The sequence below is a fragment of the Mesoplodon mirus genome (assembly GCF_964341445.2).
Source record: "Mesoplodon mirus genome assembly, chromosome: 5".
Taxonomy (NCBI): Eukaryota; Metazoa; Chordata; class Mammalia; order Artiodactyla; family Ziphiidae; genus Mesoplodon; species Mesoplodon mirus.
This window is the reverse complement of record NC_138980.1, coordinates 111,773,650-111,801,142: the sequence shown is the minus strand read 5'-3', so window position 1 is coordinate 111,801,142 and position 27,493 is coordinate 111,773,650. Positions and strand designations below refer to the sequence as shown.

General features: G+C 35.3%; 1 protein-coding gene across 1 annotated transcript in view; it reads left to right on the top strand.

The window, feature by feature from the left end:
• Nucleotides 1-1,433: 1,433 nt before the first annotated feature.
• Nucleotides 1,434-27,493, top strand: part of ADGRV1 (adhesion G protein-coupled receptor V1) — a gene marked incomplete at its 5' end in the record, with an annotated part of 528,497 nt that continues 502,437 nt past the window's right edge. The window contains 11 exons of the mRNA XM_082623775.1: nt 1,434-1,616; nt 3,841-3,990; nt 5,067-5,162; nt 8,131-8,235; nt 9,646-9,759; nt 12,066-12,631; nt 13,003-13,273; nt 13,642-13,971; nt 20,174-20,350; nt 22,769-22,992; nt 25,885-25,917. Of these exons, the coding sequence (XP_082479901.1) occupies nt 1,434-1,616; nt 3,841-3,990; nt 5,067-5,162; nt 8,131-8,235; nt 9,646-9,759; nt 12,066-12,631; nt 13,003-13,273; nt 13,642-13,971; nt 20,174-20,350; nt 22,769-22,992; nt 25,885-25,917 (2,249 nt within the window). The remainder of the gene's footprint in view (nt 1,617-3,840; nt 3,991-5,066; nt 5,163-8,130; nt 8,236-9,645; nt 9,760-12,065; nt 12,632-13,002; nt 13,274-13,641; nt 13,972-20,173; nt 20,351-22,768; nt 22,993-25,884; nt 25,918-27,493) is intronic.

Here is a 27,493-nt window from a genome sequence, read left to right as displayed (position 1 = left end):
ATAGAAAGCCATGTTTCGCCATGTGGAAATACCAGATACATGAAAATTTTATTACTTCTTGACCAAGGTAAAGATTAATAGGAAGCATTTTGGCTCGTAGAGTACATAATGCAACTCTTCTTTAAAACGCATGAACTTGTTATGTTCGTGTGACTGATCACATAATCCTTTGGAATCTTAATGATCCGTGAGATAAATTTTTTACATTTTTAGAGGTACATCTACATTACAAAATAGCAGCTCTTTCAAGAGGCCACTGCACTGTTATGCTTGTGAAAACTTGAATTACACAGTGTTAAAAGTAGGAACAATATTGATGACTCATAAACACACACATTGCACTAAGAAAACTAAGAGTTATGGAAAAGAAAGAAACACTTTGACAAATTTCCTTAGTTTTAAAGCAACATGGACATTTTCTAAGAAGTGATATTAGTATTTTAGCTAGTAAAATGGGAGAAATTTAAGTCCTGGAAATTTACGTGTTCTTTGAAAGGGTTAGCATTTCCTTGCAATAACTAAAAAAATTTAAAAAGCATTCTCAAGACAGAACTATGGGAAAAGTAGATACAAACAAGATATAAACTTTTAGCTTCAACTGCTTTATGTAACAGTTCCAAGAGATTGCTCATATTTGTATAATCATCAAATAAATAATGTCCCATTAAGATTATCAATCCATTTGGTAATTTTTAGTTTTGGCTTGTATTTTACGGTTTGATTTGGGGGAAGATGGGATTTGGGGGAAGATGGGCTTTAATTTAACTTTCATGTTGTTGCTGAGGTTTTACTTAGAATAAATTGGAGGGACTTTTTTTTAAGATTATTCTTTTTTAAATTAATTAATTAATTTGTTTTTATTTTTGGCTGTGTTGGGTCTGTGTTGCTGCACGCGGGCTTTCTCTAGTTGCGGCGAGCGGGAGCCACACTTTGTTGCGGTGCGCGGGCTTCTCATTGTCGTGGCTTCTCTTGTTGCAGAGCATGGGCTCTAGAGCGCAGGCTCAGTAGTTGTGGCACACGGGCTTAGTTGCTCCGCGGCATGTGGAATCTTCCCGGACCAAGGCTTGAACCCAGCTCCCCTGCATTGGCAGGTGGATTCTTAACCACTGTGCCACCAGGGAAGCCCTGGAGGGACAAATTTTTTTAATAAACTACATTTAATAAATAAGTTCAAGGCAAGTTATAACTATTATGTTAATATGTAAGTTAAAGAACAAAAAGTACTTATGGATAGTAAACAGTACCGAAGAGGGTTGTGATTTTTGACTTATTTCTGTGATCACACGTTTGCATTGGATGGCTTAATATTTGATGGATTTTTATGTCTTAGTTGCTTACTAACTCTTTACTCTTATCTGTAGGTAATGCAACGTAATGAAAATATATTGGATATATTTTGTGAACGAAATCTTTTTTTTTTTTTCCCTATAGGGATGCCCTCTGCATCTTTATTAGTAAATCTTCTTTCAGCTTTATTCATCCCTTTTGTGTTTGGAGAAACAGAAATAAGATTTGCTGGACAAACAGAATTTGTAGTTAATGAAACAAGTACAACAGTTATTCGTCTTGTCATTGAAAGGATAGGAGACCCAGCAAATGTCACTGCAATTGTATCGGTAAGAAATGACAGTAGTTCTGTTTTTACAGAAGTAGATAGGAAATGTTTTAGTTTCAGTGATAAGAATTTTTTAACTCTTTGAGATTGAGTAGTTCCATTATGATAAACAATTTGCAGGTAAATGGTTTATTCCTTTTATATCTGTTAGAGGTTTATATAGAATGCTGTAAGGTAGCATGTGCATTTGACAGTGAAGATAGTATTTTAAAGATATAGGCTGATTATTTTTAAATGTTCATATGTTTATTTTAAAACAAAACCCCAAGATATGAAGAAGTATTTCTAAGTAAAAGAACATTTTATTTTGGATAACTTGTATTCTCGTTATCTCTGCTTGGATTTATTGCTTAGTATCAGGTGGCTTAGAGAAAATATATGAAATATTTAAATGTAGAGAAATGGCAATTAAAAAAAACCCTTCTTATGTCAGAGAGCTCCTTTTTTGGGAGAAATTAAGTATATTAAGTAGAAGTTAGATGGAATTTGTTAAACTATTGCTCTATCTTGCACACAGTTTAGTTAGTAGATAGATTATATGTACATGTATTTGTGTTTAACCAGAAAATCATGTCATATGACCACTAAGGACATTGATATATTTGAGGCCCAAACTACTTGGAATTTTCATTTTAAAAAATAAGTTTTGTTTTTTTTTTTGCGGTACGCGAGCCTCTCACTGTTGTGGCCTCGCCCATTGCGGAGCACAGGCTCTGGACGCGCAGGCTGAGCGGCCATGGCTCATGGACCCAGCCGCTCCATGGCATGTGGGATCTTCCCGGACTGGCGCACGAACCTGCGTCCCCTGCATCGGCAGGTGGACTCTCAAGCACTGCGCCACCAGAAAAGCCCCCCAAAATAAGTTTTTAAACAATAGGTTAAATCGTCACATTGGGAAACACTGTAAAAAGAGACAAAGAAGAAAAACTAGCTATGAAAGAAACCCAGTATTATAATTTTGTGCATTGCTTTTAATTTATGACATGTATATATATTTATTGAATTTATTTTTAGTTTGAGTATATATTATATTTGATAACTTTTTACATATAATTTTGATCGTATCGTAATAATTTTTTCAGGTTGCTCTATCGTATTCACAACTTTTCTTGATGGTGGGGTCATCATTTCCCAGTCATTTCTCAGCAGTTTTTCATAGAGGTTGCTTCCAATTTTTGCTGTTGTAAATATTGCTCTGATGAAACTGTTTATGTACATATCAATTTTTATATATTTTGGATTGTTAAATAATTTTTTGGGTTGGATTACTGTGGTTTTTCTCTGTATTTGTATCAGTGTCTCTTGATATTTAATGCTTTCTAAAAAGATTGTGCCACTTTTTTTGTGTCACTTTTTATATTAAGGTATGAGAACAAGTTTTCCAACACCCTTAACAACTTACTTGGATTTTTCAAGTATTTAAAACTAACTTTATTTTGTAAATGAGAACTAGAAATTGACTACAATATCCCTATAGACATCCTTCATTTTTAGTTTATACTAAATCGTGTTTTTTTCTAGTAGCTAAGTTATTCATTTTGGGTTCTTTGGCAGAAGAAATCTCATTTGGATTTGCACAAGAACTTGCTCCATTATAATTTCATAATTATTGCTCCCTTGAGAATCTTAGCAATGCTGATGTTACAGAATGAGGTCTTAAAAAGTTTTGAGGAAAAATTTATAATGACTAGTAAATTGGTATGCTAAAAGAATTGGGTCCTTATTGGTGTTGTGGGAGAATATAAATAAAACTTCAGGTTTAAAGTTTTGGAAAGAGTAGTTTCTTTAAAACTGATAGGGAAATAATTGATTTTCCTGATATATTTTGGCTACTTACACCTCTTCTTTGGGAGAGTTTTAACTACAATTTGTCTTCCCTGTTAGGTTTGCTGTAATCCACTTCAGATCAATCAAGAGGCACAGAAAAAAATTTCACATCATTACTTTTCTATATAATTATTACTTTTCTATGTAATGATTCCTTTACCTTCTAGAGTGTAAACAAATGTTTTTATATAGAATCATTTCTTCTTATAATGCTTTTTTTAAGGTGATTTTTTATTAGTTGTTAGATATTTGTTTTGTTTTTCCACATCCTGTTTATAAACATCAGTGTCATTTGATGATTCATGTTTTTTTTACCTGTTGATTGCTCTAATTAGCATCAGTTTTGCTCGTCCAAACACTGTGTTATGTAAGAACTGTCTATGTTTTGCATTTGATAGCTGTATGGAGATGACACCAGTGACTTTTTTGACACATATGCTGCAGCTTTTATACCCGTTGGAGAAACAAATAGGACAGTGTACATAGCAGTATGTGATGATGATTTACCAGAGCCGGATGAAACTTTTATTTTTCACCTAACTTTACAGGTAAGTCCTTTTTTCCCCGATAAGCTTAAACTCATAAAAATCTTACAATGCTTAAAAATCATTTTCTCTAGAGATGAGCCAATTTAAGTGCCTGGTGGTGGTTTTCATAGAAGCCAGAACTGACAATCTCTTTGGCAATTCCACGGTCTGGTTATTCCTCAGACAATCTTGTTTAGAAGATTCTACAGCTAGTTTTTGGATTAATTCAGCTTATTTAGGAATTGCCATGACGGATGCTCAGGAAAACCTTGTCTTCCCTTTGGTCCTTTTCTCTTTTATCCCTCTTCTGCTACCAGATGCACATAGAATGACCGTGACTTCTGAGTTCAAAGGAGAAGGGTACAAAAAGCGGGCTTGGCAGTGGGAGGTCCCTGTGCATTAGAATAAATTTGGAGCGCTCCTGGGAAAAATGCTTGACTAGCCTAAGGTTTAATTGTCCTTTATAGCTGAGGCAGTGACGGCTAACACTGCTCTACTTAATTTTTCTGAAGTGAATTGAGAATTTTTTTAGAATGACTGGGTTGGTGTGATTAAAATTTTTGTGAAAATGGCACTTGAAGCAGTCATGTTTTACTTTTGTAAGACACTCTTTTTTCATATTTCTTTATGCTGCTATTGAATATTAATAGAAATGTAGCAAACTCTTCCCATATTAGAAAAATTGCTTTAATATTTTAGCTTTAATTTGGTTCTGTGATTTATAGAATATTTCTTAAGTTTCAGCACCTTCTATAGTGTAAGAAAAAATCGCATATGAATAGAATTTCATACTGTTACTTAATTCTGTTATATTAGTAATGAAATTAGAATATATTACTATCCAGTGATTATTTATAGTTATACCAATTTATATTTTAATAGTGATTAATGGTTTTCAAAACTCTTGAAGAATTCTTGTTTAGAACTTAACCACGTTGACTTAGTTTTAATATATTTTCTTAATCTGTACATTAAAAATATACTTGTATTTTTATTCATATTCTGAATACTTACGTAACGACCAAAATCCTTTAAAAATAATCTCTTTTTTCCTCTTATGTTTAATTTCTTAATTTACTTTTGGGCTTTTATTTTAGAAACCTTCAGCAGATGTGAAGCTTGGATGGCCAAGGACTGTTACTGTGACAATATTGTCAAATGACAATGCATTTGGAATTATTTCATTTAATATGGTATGGTTACAATTTGATTAATCTTGTGGTTGCTTAGATAACCGTCTATTAAATTTTTTTTTTTTTCTTTTTTTTTTGCGGTACGCGGGCCTCTCACTGTTGTGGCCTCTCCCGTTGCAGAGCACAGGCTCCGGACACTCAGGCTCAGCGGCCATGGCTCACGGGCCCAGCCGCTCTGCGGCATGTAGGATCTTCCCCGACTGGGGTATGAACCCGTGTCCCCTGCATTGGCAGGTGGACTCCCAACCACTGCGCCACCAGGGAAGCCCGTTAAATTTTTTGATTACTTTCTATGCTACCTAGAATCATCCTGTCTTTTGATGTATAAATAAAATTTGGTCTAACTCCATCTGTATTCCACATTCTGTAGACTATCCTTTTGCTTTACCTAAGATTTCTGTGAAATGAGGGGCCCCCTATGATCGTGGTCATCTCTTGCCCTAATCTCTTTCTGCTGATCATTTCACCTGACTCATTTGTTACCTCCTCTGGTGGTCTCTAACTCACATGTTGTCCTTGTCAGTTTGGTCTGCTATAACAAAATACCATAGACTGGGTGGCTTAAAAACAACAGAAATTTATTTCTTACAGTTATAGAGGCTGAGAAGTCCAAGATCAGTCAGGGCTTTAGCAGATTTGGTGTTTGGTGCAGGCTGACTTCCTGGTTCATAGAGAGCTGTCTTTTTCCTGTGTTTTCACGTGGTGGAAGGGGCAAGAGAGGTCTCTGGGGTCTCTTTTATAAGGATACTAATCCCATTCGTGAGGGCTCTGCTCTCATAACCTAATCCCATCCCAAAGGCCCCAACTCCTAATAGCATCACTTTGGCGGTTAGGATTTGAACATGAATTTTGGGGGGGACACAAACGTTCAGTCTGTAGCAGATGTTGTAACACAGTTCCTTGTGCTTGATGTCCCCAGTTGGCACTTCAAAAAGCATTGTCGGGCTTCCCTGGTGGCGCAGTGGTTGAGAGTCCACCTGCCGATGCAGGGGACACGGGTTCGTGCCCCGGTCTGGGAGGATCCCACATGCCGCGGAGCGGCTGGGCCCGTGAGCCATGGCCGCTGAGCCTGCACGTCTGGAGCCTGTGCTCTGCAGCGGGAGAGGCCACAACAGTGAGAGGCCCGCGAACCGAAACAAACGAAAAAAGCATTGTCTGTTAGCCTCCTCTGAAAGTTTGGGGTGATTCTAGACAAGAAAAATATATTGAAAGAACACTGAAAAAACCTATAATAAACTAACAATTGAATAGCAGATGTTATAGCTCTTAAATATAGTTATTCTATATTTATTCCCTACCCTGAGATTTTCCTATTAATTACTATTTCTTGAAGGTTAAAACTCCATGTCATCTTCCTCAGTTTTGCTCAACAGTTCATTTTTTCTCCTTTATCACCAAATTCCTGTGTCCCTGGCCAGTCCTATGTTCAGAGGGTTTTGTTCTTTAGAAAAAAAACACACAACACAGGTCCCCCCCACCTTTGAGAGAGATTGTTTTCAGCTCTGAAATAAAACAAAATTTATCTCAAGTAAAATTGGATATTGCAAGTTAGTTTTAGTCTACAATAAACTTCCTGGTGTGGAGTCCTTTTGAATCATGTTACTAATTATCATTACTAAAAGGTAATGTGACACTCCCCAGCTTTTTATTTATTTTCCAATTTAGGTTGCTACTTCAGTTGGTGTATTATATGTCATTTTCTTAGCACCTTGAATTATCTTTGAAACAAGGTGAGCTATAGATAAATACGATCTTTATAGTTGCAGTATCCTTATTAAAATGGATATGTGAATAATGCCAAGGTAGTAGACGTTTTGTAACTTCCATTATATCAACATTTACAAAAATTAATTAAATTAATTAATCGCTTCTATTTGAATGATATGGATTTTTAGTTAAGTTTGAACCAGGCTCCCTTAATTGCTTAATTTTTCTCCCTACTGCTTTTCCTCTACACTCACTCCCAACTTTCATCCCCCACCTCATACTGACTTGTTTAAAGGTTTCTTTCCTTCTTTCTTTTGACATTAAATATCTTAGCCTCTGGGAGTGAGTCCTAGTCTCTAGCATTTGTCCTAAGTCCCTGACTGTTGTGGTCTCAGAGCTGCCAGGAAGCCTCCGACTGGGCACCTGCCCTGTGTGATTAAAATTAAACTAAGTAACTGTTGAACTCACAGTTGTTACTACATAGGCTGGCTTTGGTTTCCAGAGTAGATGATGATTACATCGATGATGAAGGTAACGATGATGATGATAACAATTATAGCCAACATTTGCTGGGTCCTCACTATGTGACATGTACTCAGATAAGCACTTAGACGTGAATTATTGACACCTCATCGCAACTGTTTGAGACAGGCATTCCTATTCCTGTTGATGGATGGGGATACTGAGACTTAGTGTCACCTGCTGCCTTAGCTAGTGTGTACCTGCCCACTCATCTCTTCTACCCTGCCATGCCAACACTTTGCAACATTTGAAGTCCTGGCTTTTTCTTCCCCTCAGTGATCATGTCCTGAAAAAGTCATTAGCAGATGTCTGTTTTCAGTGGCTAGCTGACCAGTGAGGAGGGAGCAGTGGTTGGGAGCAAGGCTGAACCGTAGTCCCAATGAGCTGCCCTGGTTTGGAGGCACAGCTCATTTCTGTGACCTCCTGGGCCCCTGGGAGCATTTGAGTTCATCATCTTTCAATGAGATAACCTTTAAGATTCCTCAGCGGAACAGCTACTTGTTGCTGGAAGCAGGACAAGAACCTACATCTTTTGCCTGACTAGTTTTATGTTCCCTTTATGCTGTTAACGCTTTTAAGCGTTATTAGCTACAGTTAGTGAATGCTAGGAAACTCCACATTTTTAGAGCACAATGTGGATTGATTTGTCTGTGGAAAATTAGGATTTCTAAGGTAACAGTTTGCACGAGCTCCTGTCTCTGATTGATCAGCACCTGATGGTCTTTGCTCTTCCCAATAGCCTTTCTCAATCACAGTGAGTGAGCCCCCGGGCAGAAATGAAACTGTGCCTCTTACTCTCATCAGAGAAAAAGGAACCTATGGGATGGTCAGTGTGACTTTTGAGGTAAGTTTACTCTGAAATCATTTTAAATGGTAACGCTTCAGAGTTCATACCAGATGGCTGTAATTTTAAAATCAAGGTCCTTTGTATAATAAACATGACTCTTAATGAAAATAAAATAAAAGTAAATACTTTGATCATCTGATAAATTTCATGTTTAATATAAAACTGTTTTCCTTGCTGCTTGGATATACTGTGCTTACGTGAAACACAACATATCATTTTAGATTACAGGATAATAATAAACCACAAATTGAATAATAATAATGTTAATTCTATAAAATTCATAGAACCTTTATGATAAATCTTTTCAAGGATATAAAGTATTAAAATGCTTATGGGTTCCTTAGGCTTATATAAAATTATTTAATATGTAGTCTTCCCCCCATACACATTCCCCATTTAAAAAAATACACTTAATGGATGGTGTTAACAGCAGTTGTACTCCAAAATTTGGAAGAAAATTGGCTGTAGAAACGATAAGCCATCATCAGGTTATAGTGTTTTCAACTCTCTGTGGATGTCTGAAGTTATTTTATTAGCTCTTGAGCCTTCTGTTATGTTGAAATAATTACAGCTAACATTTGTGGAGCACTTAATATTGCCATATACTGTTCTAAGTGCTTTACACTGATTATCGCTGCATGTAAACTGCAACTTTTCCCAGCACTCAGTCTCCCTCATGCCCTGTAAAATTTTTTCTCCATAGTACTTACCATCATCGGGCACACATTTATTTATCTTCCATTTGTTCCTTTTCATTATATGTAAGGTCCTGGTGGGTAGAAAGTTTGCCTTGTTCACTGCTATATCCTTAGTACCTAAAAGAGGGTTAGACACAGAATACTTAATAAATACTTTTCAAAAGGCATATGATTTTATTAAATATTCATATCTAGCCTGGAAAGTGGACATTATTATGCTCATGTTAAAGATGAGGCAAAAGCTGGACAGAGTTATTAAATACCTTGCCCAAGGTTACACCGCCAGTGGTGGAACTGGTATTTGATTCCGTTACTTAAGAGAATACACTAACTGTGAATACATTCTGCTCAAGAACAAGTGCTTATAAGTTTTTTTGTCAGGTTTAATAGTATGGTTGAGAAAAAAAGAGAAAGCTCTTAGAAACCATGTAGTTTAATGTAATTATAGTCAAGATCTGTAATTATATTACAGGCCTTGACTATTAGTTAGAAGGGCAGACTTAATATAGGTTAGTATCATTCTTCTTCTTCTTTTTTTTTTCTTTTTGGTGGAAGTATCAGGATATATTTGTTTATTAAAAAATTTTTTTAAAGTATCATTTCTCTTGCAAAACATTTTTAACTAAATATGTCAGCTGATATCACAATAATGCTTTCTTATTCTTCTGAAATATTTCATGTTTATTGATGGCACTGTGTTTCCTTGCAGGTAGAGGGTGGCCCAAACCCACCTGAAGAAGATTTAAGTCCAGTTAAAGGGAACATCACTGTTCCTCCTGGCAGAGGAACAGTAGTTTATAACTTGACAGTTCTCGATGATGAGGTAGGATGTGTTAAGTGCTTAAAAGGGACAAGGCCTTTCTCTGTGTTACAGACATGTTAGAGAATATTATGTCAAGTATTAAATTATGTTCAGAATTTGAAATTATTCAAGAACATAGTCCTATGTGAAGTTAGTGTATTGTGGCCAATTATGCCTTAGCTATAAATATCTCTTTTGAATATATCTTGCTAATATTTATCTTATTTAATTCACATGAAGTTGTGTATCTAAAAGGTGATGAACTTGCATGTAACTGACAGCCATACTTAATACAAACATTTAAGCATTTGTAAACCTTGATGATTGACTTTGCTAGTGATTTCAGTTTTGAGCAGGTACAGTACTACTTACCCAGCATAAATATTTTACTATAAAAGCAAAGAAAATTTGGTTGCATATGATATTCATTTTTTTGGATATTTTAAATGTTTACATTCATAGGAAGGCTTTTATTATTTTTAATTTCACATTGAAGCTACCAAGGATTGAGATACATGATACAGCTAGTTTAACTGGTAAGGAAAGAATGAATTTGAACAATATGTACAAGGATGTCCCCCATGAGCTAACCAAAAGAAAACATGACTTAATAAAATAATCTTAGTATTAGTAGTATTACTTAGTAGTATTATCAGAAACAAAGGGAATAGCTGGGAATTTATAATTATCCCCCTACCTTCCCACAAAAAAAATCATGAAACCAAATCACAACAAATCCCAAGAGAAGAAAAATGAATTAGAAGACATTATTAGAAAAGAGTATTTCTCTTGAAAAAATGAAATATTAGATAGCATTGATAACTCTAATTCATCTGGTTGTGAAAGCTAACAAAAACCTTTTGTCTATAGATCCTGGAACATTTAACAGGCTATAATTTGGGGGCAATGATTAATTATACATTGTAATTATAAATTTAAAAGATCATCTTCTGAGGATCTACTATACAGCATGGTGACTATAGTTAATAGTATGGTATTGTATACTTAAAAGTTACTGAGAGTAGGATTTAGGTATTCTCTACACACACGTGCGCACACACACACACAGAGTTAACTATGTAAGGTGATGTATGTGTTAATATCTTGATCTTTGTAATCACAATGTATATGTATATCAAATCATCATGTTGTACCCCTTAAATATATTAGTTATATTTGTCGATTATTCCTCAGTAAAGTTGGGGGGAAAAAGATCATCAATCAAATCATTACATTTTCTTTTTTGAGATAAATAGCTTTTACTTTTTATATTTCTATTGATGGAGGTAAAAATATATATTTTTTCACTTTCACTCATTTATAGTGAAGTAAAAACTCAAATAGCACAGTAGAGATAATCCTTAGGATTTCTGTGTAGTTAAAAAAAAAAAAGTTTCAGGACTTCCCTAGTGACGTAATGGTTAAGAACCCGCCTGCCAATCCAGGCGTCACGGATTCGAGCCCTGGTCCAGGAAGATCCCAAATGCCGCAGAGCAGCTATGCCCATGCGCCACAACTACTGAGCCTGCGCTCTAGAGCCTGCGAGCCACAGCTACTGAGCCTGCGCTCTAGAGCCTGTGAGCCACAACTACTGAAGCCCGTGCGCGCCTGGAGCCCGTGAACTGCAACAAGAGAAACCACTGCAATGAGAAGCTTATGCACCGCAATGAAGAGTAGCCCCCGCTCGCCGCAACTAGAGAAAGCCCGCGCACAGCAACGAGGACCCAACACAGCCATAAATGAATGAATAAATTTATTTATTTATTTTTAAAAAGTTTCATTTTAACAGTGTCATCATTTTGCCTAATAGTGACTCTTGTAGCTTGTTCTCCAGAGAGACATGATATGTATTTTGAAAATCATGTGATTGGTATCATATGTTTAAATCTTGAGATAGAAGCTGTTTAGAGAGAAGCAAGAATAATTTGGCATGATTGAAAACTAACAATTTGTATGTGATGTTAATGTAGTTTTCCAGATTCTTATATATTATCAGACCTTGAATGCTGCTTCTGACCCTACCCACCTGATGAAACTAGTTTTTACTGTCAGATCTTTAGTTATCTAAAGATTGATCAAGGTTGAAAGCCATTATACTGACAATTCCTTACTTGTTCTTATCATTGCTTTATCTAAAATATGTTGTTTACCTTTGGAAAATATTTTAGTAAATAGACACTGAACAAGCCTCTTTATCTGCTCCCTTCAGGTAAAGATATTTTTATTTCTATGTAATTGCATTGAAACAGAGGGACTTTTCACACTTTGGTTTTTTTGCAGGTGTTTTGGTTATTGATGTTTTACCACTGTTTTTATTTCTCTGACAGGTACCAGAAAATGATGAAATATTTTTGATTCAGCTGAAAAGTGTAGAAGGAGGAGCTGAGATCAACACCTCCAGGAGCTCAGTTGAGATCATCATTAAGAAAAATGACAGTCCTGTGAGATTCATTCAGAGTGTTTATTTGGTACCTGAGGAAGACCACATACTCACAATTCCAGTGGTTCGTGGAAAAGATGACAAGGGAAATATGATTGGATCTGATGAATATGAAATTTCGATCAGTTATGTTGTTATAACTGGGAATTCAACAGCACATGCCCAGCAAAATTTAGACTTCATTGATCTTCAGCCAAACACAACTATTGTTTTTCCACCTTTTATTTATGAATCACACCTGAAATTTCAAATAGTTGATGATGCCATACCAGAGATTGCTGAATCATTTCATGTTATGTTACTAAAAGATACCTTACAGGGAGATGCTGTGCTATTAGTCCCTTCTGTTGTACAAGTCACCATTAAGCCAAACGACAAACCTTATGGTGTCCTCTCATTCAGCAGTATCTTGTTTGAAAAGACAGTTATAATTGATGAAGATACAACATCAAGGTAGGATTTATTTTAAATGTTGTATTGCTACAATTATTTTAATATATTATTCCAAGACTTAATATTTGTGGTGTTGGACACAGTGCTGAACTGTTAAGTGTATGTGTCATTTCCTTGACCATGGTTTCACTGTTTTTTTTCTATTTTGGGAGTGATATTTAAATCACATATTTAAATATGCAAGTTAATTCACATTATGGTAGTTTCCTAGGGCACATCTACATATCAACTCCTTCATATTAAAAACAGTCACTCTTTATGATTTGGATTCTGCTTTTACCAGTGTCTGGTGGCCAACTTGACATTGAAAATGCTCATTTCAAGGGAAATAGAGTGTATTATATGACCATATATTTTTTTTAAAATTATAGATTTGAAGAAATTACAGTGGTTAGAAATGGTGGCACTCATGGGAATATTTCTGTGAACTGGGTATTGACACGGAATAGCAGTGATCCCTCACCGGTAACAGCAGATATCAGACCAAGTTCTGGAGTTCTCCATTTTGCACAAGGGCAGATGTTGGCATCAGTTCCTCTTACTGTGGTTGATGATGATCTTCCAGAAGAGGCAGAAGCTTACCTACTTAAGATTCTCCCTCATACAATACGAGGAGGTGCAGAAGTGAGCGAACCAGCAGAGGTAGATCTCTTATTATGCTTTACTTGTGGGAATATTTCTGTGTCATAGAACAGCTGAAGAATTTGACCATACAAAGCACATTTATGTTTAGTTTGATGTGACAGGAAGAGCACTGGTTTTAGAAATGGTGGTTACTTCCCTTGCTGAAGGTCGTCCCTCTGTAAATAAAAAGTTTGCCCTTAAAAAAATTCCACAAAGTTTTCAAATGTGTTTTTGATTCATCTTTTACTCTATTACCTATGAGAGTAATCATTTTAGATGTGATACATAAATAAATATTAAAATTCAAAATAGCCTAGAAAATAAACCATTTGGCAATCTCAGATGTGAGAATTCTGCACTTTAATATTTTATTCCTTTATCTGCAGCTTTTGTTCTACATTCAGGATAGTGATGATGTTTATGGCCTAATAACATTTTTTCCTATGGAAAACCAGAAGATTGAAAGTAGCCCAGGTGAACGATATTTATCCTTGAGTTTTAAAAGACAAGGAGGAACTAAAGGAGATGTGAATATGTTTTATTCTGCACTTTATATTCCTGCTGGAGATGTGGACCCTTTGCGAGCAAAAGATGGCATCTTAAATATATCCAGGAGAAGCAGCCTCATTTTTCCAGAACAAAAAACCCAAGTCACTATAAAATTACCACTAAGAAATGATGCATTCCTTCAAAATGGGGCCAACTTCCTAGTACAGGTACTTGAATGATTAAAATAATCTCAACTTTGATTAAACTACAAGTGTGCTTATCTGAGTGAGAGAGTTAAGTAGTCATTATTTTGCCCTCATTTATATTTTGGATTCTGTTGCTTACTAGAAGTTATGTAGGGAGTCCAAAGAGAGCCTGTCTCCCCTTAACGCATATAAGGATGAATAAAACAAGGATTATACTAAAGTCTGTTTTAATCGTGATAATAAAAGTAGATCAGACATGAAATGTAGGTCAGAATATAATGGATGATGTAATGGAGAAATTCATGAACTCTGAGTCGGGGAGGGCCAGGAGAGAGTGAGCCATTCTTTTGAGTTGATTTAGGAAAATGTGACATAGGAATATAGTTTGTAGAATAAATATGTTTTTCATGATGGATGCTGCAGGGAAAGCATTCCAGAAATAAAAAAAGCAATATGAGAGAAATTGTGTAGATAACTTTAAATAGTATACTAAAAAATCTATTAACTGTAGATAGAATCTATGGACTTCTCTCTACTTAATAAGAAGAAATAAGGGCCCTATATTTCTCCATCTTATCTCTTTTATTTCTTAACTTTTATTAACCAGAGCATATTTTTATTGCCAAAGTTTGAAACATCTGTACTTATTTATGATACTATGGTTATATTTTCCATATGGTTGGTATTGGTTGATTTTGAAAATTAGAAAACAATAAAGGGTGCTTATCAAATTTTGGTTATGTAAATAAATTTAATGCAGAATCAGATAGTATGAATAGATCAGTAAAGAAAGAATGTATGATCTATGTCACCATACATTTTGCTAACTGAAATATATATCAAATGAAATCTCATATTCCATTAATTTCTTTGAATAATGCTGCATTTAAATTTGTTTCATATTTTTGCCTAGACTTTGTTTTATACTTTATTATTGCTTTCTCTGGAGTTTCTAATTGCCCCTTTTAATTTATTTATTTATTTTTGGCTTCACTGGGTCTTCGTTGCTGCATGTGGGCTTTCTCTAGTTGCGGCGAGCGGGGGCTACTCTTCCTTGTGGTGTGTGGGCTTCTCATTGCGGTAGCTTCTCTTGTTGTGGAGCACGCGCTCTAGGCACACGGGCTTCAGTAGTAGTTGTGGCTCGCGGGCTCTAGAGCGCAGGCTCGGTAGTTGTGGCACACGGGCTTAGTTGCTCTGTGGCATGTGGGATCTTCCCAGGCCAGGGCTCAAACCAGTGTCCCCTGCATTGGCAGGCGGATTCTTAACCACTGCACCACCGGGGAAGCCCTGCTCCTTTTTATATGCCATTCTTACCAAATTAGGTCTTCCAGCTGTCTTAGATGTGTTGAATGCTGAGTTTAGCTGTACCAACTGCTTTCTTCACTTGCTTCACACCTGCTACTTGGGACTGTTTTTTACTGAACTCCTCAATTTTCTTGATTTCTTGCCTTTTACTTCTTGGGTTGTGTTTTAGTTTTGTTGAAATATATCTATCCTCAAATACATGTGCAGAAAAAGTATGTGCAAGGTAAACTTTTTGAGTCTTTGAGCAACTGAAAATGAAATTTCATACGTTGATAACTGGCTTCATAGAATTTCTAGATTAAAATAACTTCTTCTTCAGAACTTAAAAGGTATTGCCTTTTAGCTTCCAGAGTTGCTGATAAGAAATTTGAGGGCAAAGAAATCATTTACCTTTAGGTTAACTTGCTCTTTATCTCTGAAAGCTTTTTTTAAAAATCTTGGCATTCTGAATTTCTCAGGGCTGTGTCGTACCTTGCTTAGCACTTGGTGGGGTGGGCCCTTTTATTTTGAAGACTTTTGTCTTTTTTTTGGGCTAAGTCACTGCTCACGCTTGTATGGTTTGTGCATTAATTGCAGACTCCTAGTGGAGGTGTCTAGTGAGTGGCCCGTTATGGGGATATATGATTTGTCGGTACGTAGGGATGCCTTTTTGCAATATGTCTACATATAGGGAGACCTTTTGTCAACATTCCAAAAGCTTTGTAGTGGGAGATCTGCTTTTCACCTTTATTATTATAACTATTATTATTATTCTATTGTGTCTCCTCAAAATGGGGAAATTATGATACGATGCACTTCTATCTATGAGGATAACCCACTTTTTTGGAGGACCCTTGAATTCTCTTCTTGGGGTGATGGGTGAACAGAACATGGTGTCATTCACAGTTGTTTCCGTTCCCCCCTGCAGCTTGTGGAATGCTCTTATGAGATGACTGGCCAGATGGTGGGGGATCTGGGTCTGTGAAGTGGAATTGAGCAAGTGGTCAAGCCCATGGCCCTGACCCCATTGAGCAAAAAGTTAAGGCAATTAGAATGCTGCCACCAGAGCACATTTAGAGAGAGATTTAGAAAATTTTAAAAAGTTTTAAGTTTGACCTTCTAAAAAACATGTCATAACTTACTTTTTAACGTTGGTCCTTTTAATATATGGAAATACATACTAATTTCACCAGTTTGCAATTAGGGTAGCATTTCCCAAACTTAGGAATTCTCAGGTGCCTCTGGGAGATTTAAATAACTTGTTGAGAGGAGTGTCAGAATTTATTGTGGGTTTTTGTGTGGTTTTTTTTTTTTTTTTTTTTTTTTTTGGCATCAGCGCTCTCCTTTGCCTTCTCTGAGGTTGGTGTCCTCTGTATTCAGAGCATTCTTATTAGTAGACATTGTCTTGGTCAGTTCGGGCTGCTGTAAAGACTACCACAGACTGGGTGGCTTAAACAACAGACATTTACTTCTCACAGTTCTGGAGTCTGGGAAGTCTGAGATCAGAATGCCGGCATGGTGGGGTTTTGGGGAGAGCCCTCTTCCTGGTTTTCAGACTGATGTCTTTTTGCTTTTTGTCCTCACATGGTGGAGAGAGAGAGAGAGGATGCAAGCTCTTTGGTGTCTCTCCTTATAAGGGCACTGATCTATCATGAGAGATCTACCCTCATGACCTGATCACCTCTCAAAGGTCCCATCTCCAAATACCATCAAATTGGGCATTAGGGTTTCAACATGTGAATTCTGGGTTTGGGGATACAAACATTCAATTCATAGCATATATGTTTAAGGTTTTTTGTCCCTAGAACCTCAGTATTCAGTTCTCCCGCTGTCTGTCTCCTATCCTGCATAGGTCAAAACTCATATGAGAAACAAATTATTAAAACAAGTGAAATGAAGCAAAGGTTTCACACAGTTGCTTTTGCTTCATGGAGGCCTGGGCATCCTGGAATTCCTGTAGTAGTTGCAGTGACGTGACATGAGTTTGAGAACTGATGATGCAGAAGGGTTGATTTTGAGTTGTAGAGAACTTTTCTGTTTTCCATTTCTGATATCTTTTTTTACTCTGCCTCAAAACCAGTTTTTACTGTGGATAGAGACCCCCTATATCTAGGCCAATATTAGTAACCTTTATATTAAACTTTCAGTCTCTTGAAAATATCCAGTATCTCTATCCAAGTAGCTGCAGAGAATCCTTTTGTAAACAAAACTTTATTAAGAACCTTCAATCGGTCAGATATTATTCTAGCTTTTTAATTTCAGCATTCTATATGAATATGACAGAATTTATTTTAGTCAACACTTGAAAAGAAAGGAAAAGCTTGAAGAAGCATGTAATATCTGAATTTTGGTGATTCCGGGTTAGAAATCTGTTTGCACTGCTAATTCCAGACTCAATTTTTTATCTACCTCTGTATTCAGTTGAAAAACAAAGGTCTTACAGTGCAGACAGTCAATTTAACACTTTAGGACAAAAGGTCATTATTAGTCACTGACACAATTCCTTAAAGTTCAAAACAGCTGTAGGTTCTGGAAGGCTAGTTGGAATTAGAAGGTTGTGTAGTTTGTATAGTACGTAATGGATGAGCAACTCAAGAATAGGAGGCATCAGACTCCGCATGGAAAGCTGAATGAGGCTGAAGAAAGGAGAATCTGAGACATGAGCTCCTCATTCTTCAGTAACCCTCTCAGCTAAAATACGTTAGTCTGAGATACTGTTTTTGGCAGGCATGGGGTTACTAATGTGCTGTCTCAGTTGCAAACTGTCTGGAAGCAAAGAACGACTCTTTATGAATGGAGTAGTTTGATTTAGCAGATGCTTAAGGAACCCAGACAAAAAGGCTTAGAGACTAGGAAATAAGCCATGGAAAATCAGCATTTTTCTTTTGATCAGTTCATTCCATAGCCTTCTATATCTTCTTTCTCTATATTTTCTAAAAATACTATACTTAGAATTAATTCTGTAACTGTTTTGATAAATGTAAGTAGAATATGAATTTTCTTCCTTTCTTTTTGAAAAGTTTTGAAGTAAAAATAAGTCATTATTTTCCTTGATATATTCAACAGTATTATCAGTTTAACTCTTTGTGAATGTGTGGGAATGAGAGTGTTCATTCACAAACACGTGCTAACTCACACAAGACCAGTGTATCTTAAAAAGTCTTCACCTCCATCCAATGCACACTTTATACTTATATGCCATTCAAATATATATTTTTATTTTTAATTTCTTGTGCTATTTTTAAAGATAAATACATATATATGGGTATGTATATTCTTTTTCTCTAGAAGGAATGACAGTTATGTGGTTTTAACTATGTATCTTTATGTTTGATATATTTTATAAAGTAAATGCAGTATCCTAAAGAACCGCATGTTATATTTTACTTGACTTAGTCCACATACCAGTATTTAGCAAAATTGGTCAGTCTGATTTCTTTTCTTTTACCCAAGTGAATATTTACCAATCATGGAATTTTTGATATTCTTCTCCTGTATATTATTTTCAAAGCAAAGTGTGTTACATTTAAAAAGGCATTTACTTTTACCCTTAAAATGTATATTGTTCATCACAAAATGTGAGCATATGTGCAGGATCAGTACAGTCCTTGTCCACCTGTGGAATATCAACTTAAATCACCAGTCTCTACAGGTGGTTACTTAGTGTCACTGTTTCCACATTACAAAGCCTAACAGAGGGCTCTGAAGAGTGGGCAATCCATAATGCCCCGTTAAGTTCACAGTTGCTTTTTAACTTAAAATCTCTATGCTTTTTGCAGTCCTGTAATGATTGTCTATGCCTACACTCACGTGAACACTGTGAGGATTGATAAGTTGGATTTTGAAAAGTTAGAATATTAAGATGTTGAAAGTTTTGATATATCAGGATTCTTATAGAGCTCATTTTGTCTTGTAGGGATAAATCAACAAGTCTATTGTGTAGCTGCTGTACTTAATGTCATGTTGCAGGAAAATACTGAGAAGGACACAGACACACAAGAGGTCTATAGTCCTGTTGGGAAGTAAAAGTCTGGAACACACAAAATGCTGACAAGCAAGCAATATGTGAAGTTTAATGTTAATTTCCAAGTTTAGTGAGTGTAGCAGTAGAAGTTCAGGAAGAGGTAGAAGAAAGAGGGCTGGAGAATCCAAGGAAGTCTTCATGGGAGAGAGGGATATTTAACTAGTCTTTAAGAGCGAGTACATTTTGACTTGTGAGATGATGGAAGGAGGCCATTCTACATGAGGAGAAACTGTGAAAGTTACTCTGAAGGTCATGTTCATTAATCACGGGGACATTATATGTTATACATGTGTCACATTTCTTTAAACATAAAGACATATTAAGTCACATTTGGAGTTCTGAATGGTCTTCTGATAGTGAATTTTCTCTGGCAGAGAAGGGGAGTGGGTGATTTGATTGGAGGTGTGGGTCAGTGGAAGAGAGGAGGGAAATGTGGGCAACTCGCCAGTATTTGGCTTTACATCAAGGTAGTTGGGTATAGGCAACAAGGAGGAAAAGCGGATGGTGGTATTGGTGAAAATAGTGGTAAGAGGACATGGAGCACAGATAGTGATTTCTCTTTGGCACATTCTATCTGTAAGGTATCTCTGTGATATTTATGTCATATTCAGTGGCAGTTGGTTATAAAGATTTGGAATTTGAAGGAGGGATCCAGAGATTATTATGGAGAGGGTATGAAATTATAAGATAAAGGTCTTAGGAAGAACCCTGGGGAATAATAATAATTGAGGATCAGAAAGAGCTCAAGAATCCAGTGTGGGAGGTTGAATCAGATGGTGAATGAAGAAGGAAGTTGCCAAGTTATTGGTGGCCTTACCCATGCTTATTTTTTTGTCCATGCAATTAAGACTTTAACATTTTTCTTAAAAATGTCTTTTCTTTCCATTTTTATGGGTTTTTTTTTGTTTATTATAGTTGGAAAATCTGGAGTTGGTGAATATAGTTCCCCCAATCCCACCCATAAGTCCTAGATTTGGAAAAATCCGAAATATTTCTTTAGTGGTTACTCCAGACATTGCAAATGGAGAAATTGGCTTTATTAGCAATCTTCCAATCATTTTGCATGAACCAGAAGATTTTGCTGCTGAAGTGGTAAGTAGGCTTTTTCTTATTTATGGGGCCTAATGAGTTTGAGATAATGTAAAGACACTATTTTTTTGAGGGGGAGGTCGGGTTAGTTTATTGAGTTAACAGATCTTGAAAAGCTTCACCATTTACAGCAAGCCTTCAGTATGTAATTTGACATAAGTAACTGGTGAATGTGTGATTTTTCATCATCTTTTGCCATATTTGATAGAATAAAATTAGAATTAATTGCTCACAGCAAAAGTAGGATTTTTTTTTTTTTTTTTTTGCAGTAGGCGGGGCTCTCACTGTTGTGGCCTCTCCTGTTGCGGAGCACAGGCTCCGGACGCGCAGGCTCTGCGGCCATGGCTCACGGGCCTAGCCTCTCCACGGCATGTGGGAATCTTCCCGGACCAGGGCACGAACCCGTGTCCCCTGCATCAGCAGGCGGACCCTCAACCACTGAGCCACCAGGGAAGCCCCAAAAGTAGGGTATTTTGATGAGGCTGTGTTCAGCTAGTGGTATGACATTTGGTAGAGTAATAGCCAAACACAATTTTTTTTTATTGGCCAAGTCATATGTACCACAGGAATCCTTGACCTTTTCTATTTCTGAGCACTCCTCATGCTTGCCTTGGGCAGGATTCAGGTGACGTCCTATACTTGGTGGTGGAGGTGTTGGTGGTAAAGTAGTGGATGCCAAATCTTCGGAATTATATATATATATATATATATATATATATATATATATATGTATATATATATAACATTTTATTTACATATATATGTAAATTTCTGGATACACACACACAGACACACACAAACATGCTCACATATACAGCACCTCTCCATGCCTCCCCCCACCGTGGTTGAATTTTCCTGCCATCTATATAGGGACCCCTCTGGTTTTTGACCTTACCATTCCCTGAGCCACAGTCTGTCCCTAAAACCCTCTCCAAGTCTCTTACACTTAGATTTGGTTTAAACTGGGTTGCAGTTGAGATCAGGAATGTGGAGAGTTGTTTTTGTTATCAAAGCCTCATGTCAAAATATGGTGATCACAACTTCCTTTGTATATTTGATTCTATGAATTGGCAGAGAAGCTCTATTTCAAGATGGTTTTGGCTTTTTATATTTTTCATAATATTTTTATATTTTCTTCTAAAAACTAAAAAGTGTTCAGTTTTTTCTGAAAGAATGGGTTTTTATTCATTTATCTTACAAAGCTGTACATTTACCATTTCGTATTTTTCCCTAGAGGAAAATTAGCTTCTAGGGAAAATTTTGGGCTCTGTGAAACCTGCATTCTTCCCATCCTGGGAAACAGCAGAAAGAGTGAGAATTTCCCTTTGTTCTCTTTGTCCCCATCTACAGCCTGGCCACGCCTACCCTCTTGGGGTGATTTAAGGGCCCAGTCCTCTCTTACTTTGTTTTGTCTTTTCTAAGAATCTTACTTTGCTTGCTAGTCTACAGACTTGACCGTTGCTAGCCAAATTAGAATGGTTAGTGAGGAAAATATCTTCCATGTTTTTCAAGATGGCCTATGTTCAAGGGCAAAGAGCAGAGGATACCTTTTTTAGGCACTTAAAAAGAATAGCATTATATACTATTAAATATTTGTTTACATTCTTTGTTTGAAAAAAACTTCATTATGATCTTCAGTGATCCTTTTCTTATACGTATTTAAAATGTGCTGCACTTAAATAAAACTACCAAATACAATTTGGTTCAGAATTATTATAATAGTTTCCATTTATTTAGCTCATGCTATGGAGAGACACTTTAATCTTCACCAGGAACTTGCAAAATAGGGAACCACTAGCTTCATTTCACATGTGGAAATTGAGGTCAGAGAGGTTAAGTAACTTGCCCAGGGTAACCCAGAGCCATGATTTGAGCATCTGATTTTGTTTCTGCTGCATTTGTTGTGTTGGTTAGAAACATTTCTTATTTGTATTATTATTTTCTTATTTTTCCCCCTATCACATTAGGATGCATTTGACATCACTGTGTACTTCCCAGATTTAGTCACAAAAGCTTATTTTTTCAGTTTGTATTGTGATATTAAATTCATTCTTTTTTTCAGAGAACCTCTGATGTAAATTTATTCTTTAGCCATTGTTCTGTGGTTTTCATGGTTCTTTGGCTTTTAAAATGAAGTCTTTTTTTTAAGACAAATCCCAGGTTAGGCGTGTTTTTGGGTGGGGGAAATTTAGTAGAGAAATTTGATTAGCAAAAACTAATATAAAATAGTCAGATCTGAAATTATCATCATACTTAAAGAGAAGCTTGTTCAATTGTGCTTTTAATATCATTTTAATTGTTCACTTCTCTATGCACAATACATAAACATATTCATATAACAAGTGTATGCACTAACTGAAAAGCTTATGTAATTTGTGAGCATGTATTTCAGAAGAACTTGTTCTGCTTTCTTTTTATAAGGTATGCATTCCCTTACATCGGGATGGAACTGATGGCGAGGCTACTGTCTATTGGAGCTTGAAGCCCTCTGGCTTTAATTCAAAGGCAGTGACCCTGGATGATATAGGACCCTTTAATGGCTCTGTTGTGTTTTTATCTGGGCAAAGTGACACAACAATCAACATTACTGTCAAAGCTGATGACATACCAGAAATGAATGAGACGGTAACACTTTCTCTAGACAGGTAATAACCCATTTAGGTAATGTTTAGTGACATTTATATGTTCACATTCTCTGAAATAATTCTGTTTCTTGTTTTAATTCTTTCCTCCACATAAAGTAAAAAGAAAAAACTAACTAGATAACGTCATGCTGACCTTCTTCTGACTTTTCTGCTGTTTGTTGATGGCTTCTGGTTAGACTGTTATAACATAGTGAACTCTTACCCTGCTATTTATCATGAAGAAACATTACATAGAGAATTTATGGAAGGTATTAGATACATCTTAAGCATAGCTAATATGTTGCTATGTTCAAAAAATAGGCAGCAGCAAATCCAAAATGTTAGGTTAGGCAAACATCTCTGCTGGCTTCATGTTCATCAGGGAAGAGGATTAGAGCTTTTTTGAGTGAGTAAAAAGAAAATGTTAATCTTCATATAATGAAATTCTCTTTTTTACATGGAATTTAACATTAAATAATACTAATTTTACAGAGAATAAAAAATAATAAAATTTAAGGGGTATTTTTAAGTAATAATAAGGATTTAGTTAACATTTCTCAGTAAGTAATTTATATCAAGAAAATATCACAATCTCTCAGAGAAATTTTTTTTCAGCGATTCAGAAAATTCTCAAAATAAAAAACTACTGTGCTTAACTGATGTTAATTTAAAAAATTGAAACCAAGGTTATCTACTACAGGTCTCTATATTAAAGTTGATACATATTAAAGAAGGTTAACATGTGACTTGAGGGCTTTGCAAAATTTTTATTTTAGAAAAAATAAAATTCATAGATGAATCAATATGTGTTATTTTATACTGTTTTAATCAGGACTGAAGTAGTAATAATTATTTTATGTAACCCCTGGTCCTCTCCAAATTTTACTCTCAGTCTCTTGTAGGTTTTTCTATGTTGATGTATTGTGTAAACATTTTATAAACCTTATGAGTAGTTGTTTTTATTTTTATGTGGAAGAAAAATTCAGAATATAGGGAACAAATCTGTTGCATGTCTGCTGTTCATTTTGTGTGCTTTCAGTACCACATTGTGTTTTCTTCCTTTTTCTTAACATAAAAATTAAGACAAAACAAAATAAGCAAACAACAAAAAAAAGCAAAAACCAAATACAACACACACACACACACAAACACAAATACACATGCACAGTCTAAATGACTTATGGTTTTAATATATATTTTCCATTAAATCTTAAGGAAATATATTTCATATGATGAAAAAATTGGTGAAATGTAATGAAATGTAAACTGAAAATTATTAGTTTTTCACTTGTGTGCTTTTTTCCCTTAAGTTAGATTTGAGTACTTATTAAATCAGTGGACAGTCTTAAAAACAAACTAAAGAAAAATGAACAGCAATTATTAACCAAAGAGGTAGCAATCTATAGAGACTTGTTAGCTAAGCTGTGAGTTTCTGCTCTGAACTAAATGTCTAAAGAATGATTTAAATTATACCTCTGCAAGTTCATAAGTGACTATTCTTCATATTCTTTCAAAATAGTCATTTTCAACCTTATCATGTAAATCTTTGAAATTAACTAAATATAATTTTAAAGTATTTTTTCTCTCTCTCTTTCCTTTGGGTTAAGGCAGTACACAAGAAAGTATAAACCATGGGGCAGAGAATTTCAGAAATTAATGGTTCCTCTCTTTTCAAGCAGAAGAAATTAGTTCAAATTTATACTAAAATGTTTTAATGCAATTAGTAACTAGTGCATACTTGTATTATCTCAGTTGTGCATGAACAAATTACAATTCAGTGTTCTAAGACATTTAATTAAATAAATGTGACAATCTCGTATTTTGTCAAAATCTCAATTTTGCAAATTTTTAACAAAACTAAAATGAAAGAATGAGTGAATGCTACTGTGATTACAGTAAGTTACAATAAAATATTGCAACAAAAAATAATTAACACTTTATTGTGATACCATTTACGATTTTCTTTTAATGTCAAATTCAAATGAAAATTCTCTATATTTCAATTAAATAGAGATAAAAGTTGCCCTGGTACTGAATGATTTATGATGCTTTTAATACCATACTAATTAAAAATATTTTGTTGTTTAGTTCTCGCCAAATCAGAAGCAATATTATTATGCCAATTTATTTCAGAAAAAATTGTAATATATGTAGTATACAACTCCTTATTTATAGTGTTATTTGACTCGAAAAATGAAGCACTACGACTCTATATTCTGACATGTTTTTCAAGGCTGTTTAAAATACAGCACATTGGGAATTTGGCAAAGTGTTTAGATTTCCTGATATGAAGTTATATTTAAGTAATATTTGTCATAATTAAAAGATACAGTGATATCTTTTGGCTTCTTGAGTATATTCCTATGCAAATGATGAAAGATATGTATTTCTCTGCTGATAGAGTTTTTATATTTTCAAAGAATAACTGGCTTTATATCTGAGGATGTGGGATTTTATTTTTTTGAAACCTAATTAAAGCTACTAAGTAATTAAAAGTTGGGCTGAATGAAATTTGCTCAGCTGCTGTGGTTTTGTGAGCATGCACAGTGCTTGGCAGGCTCCAGCGCCTTGGAGCAGTCCTGGAAAGGAATGTCTTCAATGGGTCTGCCTTGGAGCAGGCCTGGAAAGGAATGTCTTCAATGGGTCTTGACGTGCTGGCTGGTCATGGGGTCATCTTCCCTAAGTGGGAACTGCCAAACCTTTTGCTAGCATTTGTGAATAGCAAAGAACCCAGTGTGCAGAGTTCTCTTAAAGTGAATATGACTAGCTTGTGCGGGAGGGAGGGAAAAAAGAGAGCTTTCTTTAGCTTTATTTTTACCCTGCCATTCACATTTCTAACAGTATTGGTGAGATTTTGGCAAATAGTGTCTCTGTCTTCCCCCCCGCGCCCCCCCCTTCTTTCTGTGTTGACAGGGTAGAAACCGAAAGGTTTGTCGTGTATTTTGGGTAAGTGTGCTAAAGAATGTCTTGTTTTTGGTGATTCAACATTTTGCTTTGCAAGTCAATGTTTTGGACAAGGCTGCTGTTCTGCATGACTACCAGTCTTGAGAAAGTTTGCTTGTCCACCTGCCTGTGCATGCTTTGTGTGTCCTTTTATCTTCTAATGATAAGCTTATATGAAGTGTTTTTTTTTTGTATTAAGAGTTTTAAATTATGAATGCATTTAAGGTATCTGATAAAAATTTTTGAGAATTTATGTAATTACATGTTTTGAAGAACTTAAAAATTTTAACTTTCCTTATAGTGTACATATAACCAAGAGAACAATTAGTGTCCTTTGCTTGTGAGATTCTTACTTAACATCTTTTATGAATCTTGTGGTTTAACAAAGAATTCAGAAGCAGGGCACTCATCTCTTCCATTGGTTTTTGAGTGCATCTAAGCAATTTCTTGCCTACATTCTCTCAGTTGTCATATAAAGAACTTTTCAAAAATTTGCCTTTTTCCAAAAGGGTAGCACATTAAAAATAAATTCATTTGTTTAATGCTCAGAATGGATTTTTATATTTCACATTCTGATCGTGTTTTTTTGTCTCTTAGCTTATATGGACATAGGAGATTTTAATTAAAATATCAATGTAAATGAAATATGGGCAAATTTGCTATGAAAATCATATGACTGCGTTAATAATCTAAAAAGGATAACTATCTTATTATTTGGATTATATCTTCTGTGGCCACTAGTATGCTAGGTATTGGCTGTCAGATTTCCAAAAGCTGGGGAAGGATGTTAATTCAGATTCTCTATTACACAGGAAGTGTGCTGTCCTTTTTATATATTAATTGTGACTGCATTGTAATTTTGAGGTCTGATCAACGGTACTTTTTGATTCAATAGAAAGTGACATTTGGAAAGGTTTAGAACAGCTTGCAGGATTGAGAATTCTCAAAGAGTATGCTGGCTTTTAAACCGTCAGAGCGTTACAGTCCTAGTCCCTTTGATCATTCTAATTATAGGCTGAACATAAAAATCAGAAATAAAAAACATCTTGGTTTAATATGTTCTTCTGAGATTTGTATAGGAATTGCTATAGCATGTCACGTATCTCAGATCTATTCCATTTTTTTCATGTATGTCACGCATTTTCTTTTGTAATAAAACAAAAGAAAATGCGTGAGGTTAAAATCAAGGTGAATAGAATCATATTAAAGGTCACAAAATATTTCTAAAATCTCATCACAATTTTATTTTTGGTCAGTGTGTCTTGCTTTTAGTCCAAGCAGTTAGCTAACTTGTATTCAGTTAGTATAATCTTATGTAATGAGTTTTTTTTTTTAAAGAAATTCAAGTGTATGTAAAGTTAAAACAATTTTATTTAAATTATTTTTAAACTACATGTTACAAATTAACTTTTTCTAAAACTGGAAACAAACTTGTGAATTTGATACTACTTTATAAAATATATTTAAACCTTTGATTAATGTATTTTTAAGGTACATATGCAGTGTTTGGTTTCAGTCAAATATGAAAGAACCAATGAATTTAGAAATAGAAGTTCTCCCATAAATGTTATCAGTAAAA